Source organism: Eurytemora carolleeae, unplaced genomic scaffold (assembly GCF_000591075.1).
Source record: "Eurytemora carolleeae unplaced genomic scaffold, Eaff_2.0 scaffold464, whole genome shotgun sequence".
NCBI classification, from domain to species: Eukaryota; Metazoa; Arthropoda; class Copepoda; order Calanoida; family Temoridae; genus Eurytemora; species Eurytemora carolleeae.
Genome location: NW_019396450.1, coordinates 268,937 through 279,202, shown reverse-complemented (window position 1 = coordinate 279,202; position 10,266 = coordinate 268,937). Strand labels below are relative to the sequence as shown.

Below are 10,266 nucleotides of genomic sequence, written 5' to 3'. Positions count from 1 at the left end.
AGTATATTTTATAATTCGTAGAGGTAGCTGAAGTATGTTTAATAATTCGGGGAGGTAGCTAAAGTATATTTTATAATTCGTAGAGGTAGCTAAAGTATGTTTAATAATACGGGGAGGTAGCTGAAGTATGTTTTATAATTCGTAGAGGTAGCTTCTAAAGTATGTTTAATAATTCGGGGAGGTAGCTAAAGTATGTTTTATAATTCGGAGAGGTAGCTTAAGTATGTTTTATAATGCGGGGATGTAGCTGAAGTATGTTTTATGATTCCGGGAGGTAGCTAAAGTATGTTTTATAATGCGGAGATGTGGCTAAAGTAGGTTATATAATTCGGGGAGGTAGCTAAAGTATGTTTTATTATGCCGGGAGGTAGCTTAAGTATGTTTTATGATTCGGGAAAGATTCTGAGGTATGTTTTAATATTCGGAGAGGTAGAAGTCAATGTAAGTTGTTATTCGTAGAGTTTGCTAAAGTATGTTGTATTATTCGGGGAAGAATCTGAAGTATGTTTTGTTATTCGGGGAGGTAGCTAAAGTATGTTTTGTTATTCGGGGAGGTAGCTAAAGTATGTTTTATAATTCGTAGAGGTAGCTAAAGTATGCTTCGTAATTTGTGGAGAATGAGAAAAAAGCTTTTTTTCTTTTCTATTTATATTAATATTAATTTATGATTTGTATACAGACTGCAGCTAAAGCTTCTAAAAGAATCTCTGCTGAAGTGAGTAAGAGACAACGAACTAGAGAGGAGAAGGAGGAGGAGAAGTTGGGTAGACTCGCAACCGATATATCTACCACGGACGGAGTTCAAGTATCCTGCAAGGACGGAGCTGCTGCTCAGGGTTTCAAGCGTATCCAAGCACACAAGTCTGGTCCTTGGGACTTTGAAAATATTCAGTTCGGGCAGGACTTGTCCGGTCATCACAGTGGTCCTATCTGGTGTATGAAGTTCTCATTGTGTGGTAGATTACTCGCAACTGCAGGTAGACGACAATGAAACCTAATTTATTTTTCTAGATTGTATGCCGTGTGTTATTTTTATTGACGCTTTTACTAAATCATGCGCTGGATTGTTAAAATGTGTTAAGCAGTTCTGGAGCTGAAATAAATTGCTAAATATTTTAAAATGTTCACTCTCAGGAACTAATTGTTAAAAAGCTTTGTTTTTTAAACAAAAGCGTTACTGGGTTTGAATGGTCCAATTATTTCAATACTAGTTCTCACTATTAGTTTAAGATAAGAATAGTGCTTACTGCTTATTGATCTAATTAATATCCAATATCCAGGACAGGATTGTATCCTACGGATCTGGGTTCTACGGGATAAACATGGATACTTCAGTGATATGAGACGAAGGTATTTTCTTCATAAAACCCAGACGGATAAATGGATGATAATTTGTTTTTAAATGTTAATTTGGTGTTTAATGTTAAAATTTAGTACTATCTATTCCTGTTTTTGAAATTTTGATCATCCTGTCATGTGAGGTCCCACACAAAATCTGAACCCGATCGGTTAAGTCGTTTTGACGTTTATTGGATAAAACCAGCAAGCAAAGTTTATATTTATAGACTGTATCCCTTGTTTGTCCAGGTACCAGATTGAACAGATGATCAGGTTCACCAGGATCAAATTATAAATTGTATCTCTTGTTTATCCAGGTACCAGGTGGAACACGAGGGTATATCAGATGATCAGGTTCACCAGGATCAAATTACTCAGGGTTATCTAGAATCAGAAGACTCACAGGTAGGACTAAGTTAATTTAAGGGTTAAATGGCCAATTTTCAATTGTCATTTCCTCAAAAAAGTTTTAAAATTAGATTTAGCTTTCTCCTGAGTAAGTGAACCGATAGTTTTATTTTTACTTTTATGAAATTCTTACTTATTCTTGGAAGTAGCCAATAAAAGGTTCCTGTTAACCTTTCATGATATTCAAAATAATACTATTTTGTTTTTCAAATAATCAACATTTTAGAAATATTAGAAGTTTCTTTTATCCAGTAATTTGCATTTGGTAATCTCGTTACTTTAGGGCCATATTTTTATGGACAGACCCTTCGTAACCTACACAGGGCACACCAGCGACCTGCTGGACATCTCCTGGTCCAGCAACTTCTTCATCCTCACCTCATCTATGGACAAGACAGTCAGGCTTTGGCATATCTCCAGGAAAGAATGTCTGTGTGTATTCCAACATATCGATTTTGTCACTGCCATCGGGTTTCATCCCAGGAACGACAAGTTCTTCATCAGCGGGTCCCTGGACGGCAAGATTAGGTTGTGGAACATCCCGGATAAGAAAGTTGCGCTCTGGAACGAGGTTGACGGTCAGACCAAGCTGATCACAGCTGCTAACTTCTGTCAGAACGGGAAGTTTGCTGTTGTGGGGACCTATGACGGGCGGTGTATATTTTATAGTACGGATCAGCTCAAGTATCATACAACTATACATGTGAGGTCTGCCAGGGGCAAGAATTCTAGAGGGAGGAAGGTTACTGGGATCGAACCAATGCCAGGTAAACAATTTGTTCTATATTTAATCAAACATATCAATTTAATACTACTATTACGAAACAGTTAACTGTTATAATTATTACAGACACAGACAGCACTGTACACGGGCCAATTGAATTTTAATCTTTTTTTTGACAATTTTACTGTCTCTAAAGTTCCGATTTGATTTAATATAATTATTGTAAGATAAAACTACGTGTTATTGATCAATTGTTACACTAATTTCTGTCTCTCACTGTTGTTTCTGATGGGGCTATGTCTTGAATTCTACGGAATGATGGTTGATCATTTATTATTATTATTATGTGTTTAGGAGAGGATAAGATCCTAGTGACCTCTACGGATAGTAGAATACGTCTCTACGATCTCCGGGATCTCAGTTTAATCTGCAAATACAGAGGATACACAAACCTATCTAGTCAGATCAGAGCTTGCTTCAGCCCAGACGGAAGGTAGAAATCATCTTCTCAAAAATTCGAAGACTATTACATAAATTATTATAGAAGCTGATTAATATCATCTAACTCTAATTTTCGAATCCTAACACCTCTGCAACCTGACGTTGTAAAACTTAGATGTTTCAATCTTTGACTATTTGATAGTGCGTAACTCATAGTTTGAAATATAAAAGGTCGATGATGTCAGTTTGCAAATATATAAAGATAATGATGTTTTTACACACACAAAAAACATAAATATTGATCAATATTGACCAGAGTGACCGTCAGGGTGAGTTGTTCCCCAGGTTTAATTTTTCTTTTTTATTAGTTAGATATATATTAGTAGATATCATTTATACCATTTAGAACTTCTGGGAGGTTGGAAATTTTAAAATTTTTTGAAAATTAAAAATCCACGAAATTTCTCTATAGAGTTAATGATAATAGCGTATTTATAAGCTATGTAACACATCATAAACGTTAAATGTTCTTTTATACTTAAAAATACGACTCATGTATAAGATAAGTTACTATTCTGAAACTAATCAACATGAAATATTTACATTTTTAACTGCTACATCTAATTAATATTATGTGCTGCAAATTCAACAACACTGGATTTTAACCGTTTTGCATAATCTTCATGATTGACTCTAAGTTTGTATCTGTTCCATGTTTTTTTTTTAACTCATGATGAATAGCTTCTCCTGTTTGTTCACAGTAAACTCCTAGGCCATGTTCTGTTGATTGAAGAAATGGTAATATATGACATACAGCTATATGAACTTTCCAGGTGACACTCAGCTCAACACCATCAAATGTGTTTTGAACATATTCTTTATAAGATTGTTTGAACTCTTGAACAGCATTTTCCCCATTATCTCCAACTGCCATACCAAAGGTTTCTGCTTCAAGTTTTTGAAACTTTTTCAGACAGTGAACAATTGGCAATAGGTTGTACTTTTTATCGTTTTTTAAATCATCTTCAAGCTTGTCTTTCAGTTTTAGAAAGTTAATAGCATTATTTCCATCTAATCCTACACCTTGATATCCTCTGAACATTATGTAATTTGAGCTCAACTAGCTCTCAAACAAAGGCCATAAACTGAGCAATGAACAGCAAGTTGAATATAATCTTTAAGACTTTACAGGTTTAGGAAAAGATACATTAGATGAAGCCAATTCTTCAGCTTTCAGATTTATATTTGAGGATCTTCCAAGACCAGATCTGTCAATCTAAACATCTCAACTATTTTAATGACATCAAATATTTTTTTAACACAGTAAATAAATTTTTTTTAGTTTACAATTATAGTTAGTAAATACTTATACTTTGACTTTGAATACTCGAAGAAAGATTAGTTTATAAACAGAAGAGAAACGTCATCTATGCATGTACATAAAGTAGAATAATCTCTGTTTGTCTATCTGTTTGTTTGTTTGTTTGTATGTCCGATCATAACTCATAAACCCCAGGTTCGATTTGACTCAAATTTGAATTGGGAAACTCGCTTGAACCACGGGAATTTTCTTAGCCTGGTTTAGAATTTTTTAGAGTTGAGTGGGTTGATTTTTATTTGGAAAACTCTAGGCCAAGCTGGATTCTCAAGTTAGTTAAATATATAGTTATATATGAAATTAGCTTGGAACCTTTCTTTGACTGGAAATTAAACTTTAACTTTAAATAATTAAACCACAAAAAGACATTCCTATGGTTCTACAGAGTTCCCCAATCAAAATTTGAGGCAAATTAATTGAGGGGTTCCTGAGTTATGATCGGACATAACCAAACAGAGATTATTATTTCATTTCTTCATATATTAAATATAGATGCTGATTATTATGGTTATTTCAAATTTTGCCCCAACTTATAAAGCATCTAATTGTGCTTATACTTGAAAAAACAACTTATATTTACCTTTGATATTTTCTCTATCCAGTTTCCCAGGTATTCCACCTTGTTCTTGTCAAGATCATAGAGGTTTCTGTGACAGTTGTTGCAAATAACATTAGGATAGTTGGCCACTTGTACACTAAACTGGTTCCAGACGAAGCATTTGATCTTGGTTTCAATAGCAGGAGTAATCTTTTGAATTTTAGTCGACTTTTTACCATATTGTGTGAGCCAACTGCACATGTTTTATGCAAACAGTTCGTCATTTTGTGTACTGTTTTGAAAATTTTCGCTGATTTTTATCCAAAATTTCGCGCATTTCTTACGGATTTCAATCATTTTGATAGTAGAAATTATTTTTGAATTAAATTTGTTCAAACCATTTATTCGCTACATTTTCCAACCTCCCAGAAGTTCTAAATGGTATAAATGGTATCTACTAATATATATCTAACTAATGAAGAAGAAAAATTAGACCTGGGGAACAACTCACCCTGACGGTCACTCTGGTCAAATTGAATAAGGCGTAAAAATTGCTCGAAATCAAAATTCCGACCGTGTAGGATAAAATAAAAGGGAATAAATTTAATAAAAAGTAACAAGTAGTTTAACTACGCAGATTTAGTTAAACCACTTCTCTTTTGCGCAGGTTTAAGGTCAAGAGAAGTGGTTCAACTTAGTCTACGTTGTTGAACTACTTCTTCCTATTTATTAATCTTGGTCCCAGTGTCAGACGGCATGAGCTAAACATTAATTATTGAATAAAAAATATGAACATTGGCAAATTAGAAAATCGATTAAGTTCAACCAATTCGTCGTTGGTCACAATTTTTGCAATTTTTTGCAATTTTTTGGAATTTTTGGAATCGGTTGATATCAACCAGTAGGGATTAAGTTCATCTAGCTCATTCTGTCAATTTTTAAGTTTAGGGCTTTTGTTAAAATAATTTACAGACATTTTTGAAAATCTTGTTTGCTCGTGATATGTTGATAAAGAATTGTTGTATGTAGGTATGTGAGTGCTGGTAGTGAGAATCACTGTGTATATCTGTGGTCAAGTGTCCATGTTCCCTCCTCTCTAACTGCTAGGAAGGATAGGAACAATTACTACGAGGCAATAAAGTAAGCCTGTTTATATGAGATCTGGGGTTTCCCAAGTTTGTGTTCAAATATTTCTTTTTATCCGCTCAATAGTCCTAATCAGGGGCGTATACAGGATTTTGTGCGAACTTTTTAAATTTTATTGGGGGGGGGGTGCTCAACTTTTATTGGGGGTTGAATACCTCCTTGGGAACGTTTAATCTTACGTTTCTTTGAAAATGCGAAAATAAGTCCATTTATAAATTACGTTATTTAAAAGAATATTTCTCATCTGTCTTGAAATTTGACCAAAAAATATCAAATCCCTAATATGAATATTGTGTAGGGCCCACAATGCAGCTGTAACGTGCACATTATTCGCCCCTGTTCCTGAGCTTGTGTTTGAGGCTGTGGAGCGAGGTCGTGAGGCTGCAGGTCGACTCAGGGAGAAGGAAGGAGTTGACCCAGTAGGCGACAAGGAACCTTTAACAGGATATGCGGTCATCTCAGGAGATTATGACGGGGATATTAAGGTTTTCATCAAGGAAGGAAAGGTAGGAAAAATCAATATTTTTATGTTACTAGATTGGGAACCCATCTTTGCCTGTAGCTCTGACAAGTTTTCCAACTAAAATTTTAGACAACTGGGTCAAGGGGTTCACAAGTTCGGACATTCAAACAAACTAAGATTACTACTTCTCCATGTCCCACTTGTCTCTTATGTTAATTATTGACATTCTCTGTTGCAAATTAGCTTTATTTAGAACTTAGGACTCATATTGAGGACACGCATTGAGGACAACCCTTAGTAAGCAAATTAATGACGCTAAAAAGTTTGGCATATACATTTAAACATCGGAAGTCTTTAATTTCGGCCATAGGAATAGCCGTACAATTATATATACAGGGTGTCCCAAGAAACGTCAATTTCGTTCAGATTTCAATTTTCAAAATTGTCGAAATCTGAACAATTTTTATCCGGCAATATTATAAGCGCAAATAAGGTAGGCCACATATTGGAAGTTCTCAAGGACTGGGAGTAATAACACTGGAATTTTGCTTCTTAAATTATGAAGTCGTCTTTCTTTCTTGGTATACGCTGTTTAATCATCTTCATTTATCTTTTTCAGAAGAAAACCTCTCTGCCAAGACATTGAAAACCGGGCTCATGTTCATGTGATTATTTTATGCAGGTATGCTAGGCATGCATTCCTTGTGATATATTATTTATAAAATTTGTTTATATTTCTATTATTTTATACCCATCTACCCTAAATATGATTAAATATAATATGTATTATAAAATTTACAATAAAATGTTGCTAGACTTAATATTGGTTAAAATAGAGAATCCTGTATTCTATCTAGATCTATTTTGAATCCTGGATCTAATTTGGTTCCTGGACGTTTACTGTGTCTAACCTGCAACCTGGACCCTGACACGATTTTTTTGCATTTTCTTTTAGGTTTTCTCAATATATAGGATTCGTAGGATAAAGATATGAATACGAATATCCGGGAGAACTGGGGAGTGTTCTAGTAGTAAACTATTTTGATAATGACAGTTTGTTCTAATCTTGCTGATGGGACTTTAATTATAATTTCAAGTGACCATCTCCGTATTAAGATGGCAATGCCCGATTTACAACGGTACCCTTATAAGAGTTTTTTGATTAAGTGTGAATTAGATATCCATGGTTGTGTTTCTTTAAACTGAGGCCGAATTCAAATGTGCAGGTTTTTCTGGTTATTTTAATTTTTGTTTTCTCTTAGAAAGTAACATGCGCAATTCTTGCTTATAAAAATTAGTGAATATATAAGAAATAAACACTTGACAAGTCAGGAGAACGACGGTATCTTACACATTTTTTATTAGATATAGGTTTCAAGGGTACCGTTGTGAATCGGGCATTGCTATCTGTGCATGGATGATCACTGGAAATAACACTAACAGTCCCTTTAAGAGTACAGTTTCCGGACATTTATGCATTGTGTTTTCGTTGCCTTATTCATTCCAAGAGAGATAGCTTCTAAAAATCGGATTATTAAAAAAACGGGAATTTAAACTTTAGAATCTTAAATATGTTCATTAAACGATCTAAACAAATGGACATTCATCTTCTCATACTCATTTCTATTAATGGGTAATAACTAAATATGCTGGTTCATTCAAATCTTGAACAGAAAAGACTTTTAGTTAAAAAAGGAAAATTTTTACAAATTTCAAAATCGATTTTCCTAAACATTTTCGTTCCTGACTATGCCAATTTTTTGACCCTGAGAAGACGCAGAGATTTTATCGGTTAGTTTTTTACCTTTACATATTCTTATGATACAATTTTATATACGTTATAGGCTTAGCTGAATGCAAACTTAAGTCAAAAACGGTTTTGAAATGTTGATACATAATTTATTTTTTGCTACACAAACTAAATATTGCAATTATACATCTTAAGTTGTATATGTATGTCTTAAATGATTGGCAATAAGGAACAGTAACGTTTTGTATACTTCATTAAAAAAAATTTTAAACTTAACAACTAAGCTTTTTCCATCAATAGCAAAGGCGCAACTAGGGGGCGGCCGGGCGCGCACCCCTCCTGCAGAATGAAAAGAAAGATTGGCGAATGTCAGGAATAATAATACCAAAAGACTTATTGTTGAAATTGTATTCTTCTATGGTTAGTTAAAAAAAATTTGTCTTTCTGAATTCTAAAGGCTAAAGGCTATTGGAAACATTGAATGTAAAGAGTTCCGAACTGTATTCAAACTTTGAATTATATGGTAAAATATTCTAAGCTTGAAATATCAATGGTTTACACCACTCAGTACAAAGATTTAGGGATTAGAATATTTGAGTTTGTGGCAAAAACTCACTTCCAAATCTAGAGAACATTCTGAGACTGAACCAGGCAAACTTCTAACTGATTATCATATTTTATAACTGTAACCTGTTTAAAAGAACTTATATAAAATCTTTTTTTTGTCCCCAGGACATGATCGGGTTGTTACGATCAAATCTCGGAATTTTTTCTATTACGAAAGTTTGGTGTTTTCTGGGTTTTTACATTGATCTACCAGGGGTTGTAATTTATCCATCCACGCTGCATTCATACTGAGAAGGCATTTGCCATTTTATGTTGCGCGCGCATGCCCCGTAAAATTCCAAAACAAATAGAGAGGGATTGAATTTTGTAGATCCAGAAAAATAATATCTGTGGATGCCAGCGTCTCTGACTGGCAGCTGGTGAGGTCCTAAATGTAAGACATGTGGCCTCAGCGCTCGGCCCCTTAGCCTGTCCTAGCCGCAGCGCTCGGTCCAGAAAGTGTCACAACTTAACCTAATGCGTGACCGCAGCGCTCGGCCCCTAGCCGCAGCGCTCGGCCCAGAAAGTGTCTTTACCTAACCTAACCCTAAATAAATGCTAATTTCTGGATCTACAAAGTTCAATCCCCCTCTCTCTGTTTTGGAAATTTACGGGGCATGTGCGCGCAACATAAAATGGCAACTGCCTACTGAGAAGAGGGTTGACAAGATTCGCTGCCTAAGATTCTTCAGAAGAAAACGTAACATTATCTGTTCTTTTTCAATTTAGATGATTAAAATTATATATGTATTTTGATGTTTTTTTTCAGAATATATTAATAATTATTTCTTGGAATTTTATCTGTAATTAAGCAAGGTACTTAAAAAACTTTCTTTGGCGCTCCGCGCACACATAAAAAAGAATTGATTGACTCATATCGTTAATTTTACAGTTGTTGAATGAAAGTATAAATTTTTAAAAAACACTAGAAAAAAAAGATTTGAACACAGCCAAATCTGCATGCAACAACGAAAAATTTTCTTTTTTCGACACCAAACCCTTAAAAAAAATTCTAAATAAGGGGGCAAGCCCCCCCCCCCCTTGCAAAAGTGCTAGTTGCGCCTCTGATCAATAGTCGAAGATATCGCAAAGGTTTAAGTAAAAAAATTACTGGTGACTTCTGATTTTTCACTTTTGTGGTCACCTGTTTAAAACCCAGTGAGTCTAAAATTCGACATCTAATGCAAGGGGTTTTTTTAAAATCTGCATAACACTGATTATTTAACATTTTAAGCTTTCAGTGCATCCTAATTTTAAGCAGCGGTTGGTTTCTTTTCTTAAACCCAATTACTTAGAAAAACATTGGACAAAAAATGCCATTGTCAATTAATGTTCCAACTTAGTTTTCTATATTCGTTGTTGTATTGATTACATTACTGTGGACAGGGACATCGAAATGCCTTAGCTGGAAGACATGATATAGTCTTAACAAAATTGAATTTAACAAATAATATCTGGTCTATTTGAAAAATAA

General features: G+C 34.4%; 1 protein-coding gene across 1 annotated transcript; it reads left to right on the top strand.

Moving 5' to 3' along the window:
• Positions 1 to 679: 679 nt before the first annotated feature.
• On the top strand, positions 680 to 7,288 carry LOC111703529 (WD repeat-containing protein 44; the record flags this gene model as incomplete). The annotated part of the gene is given in 8 exon segments (XM_023475491.1): positions 680 to 977; positions 1,281 to 1,350; positions 1,656 to 1,743; positions 2,030 to 2,513; positions 2,825 to 2,963; positions 5,857 to 5,967; positions 6,272 to 6,479; positions 7,056 to 7,288. Coding segments are annotated over 8 exon segments (1,425 nt in total), but the record flags the coding sequence as incomplete, so codon positions are not given.
• Positions 7,289 to 10,266: the final 2,978 nt, after the last annotated feature.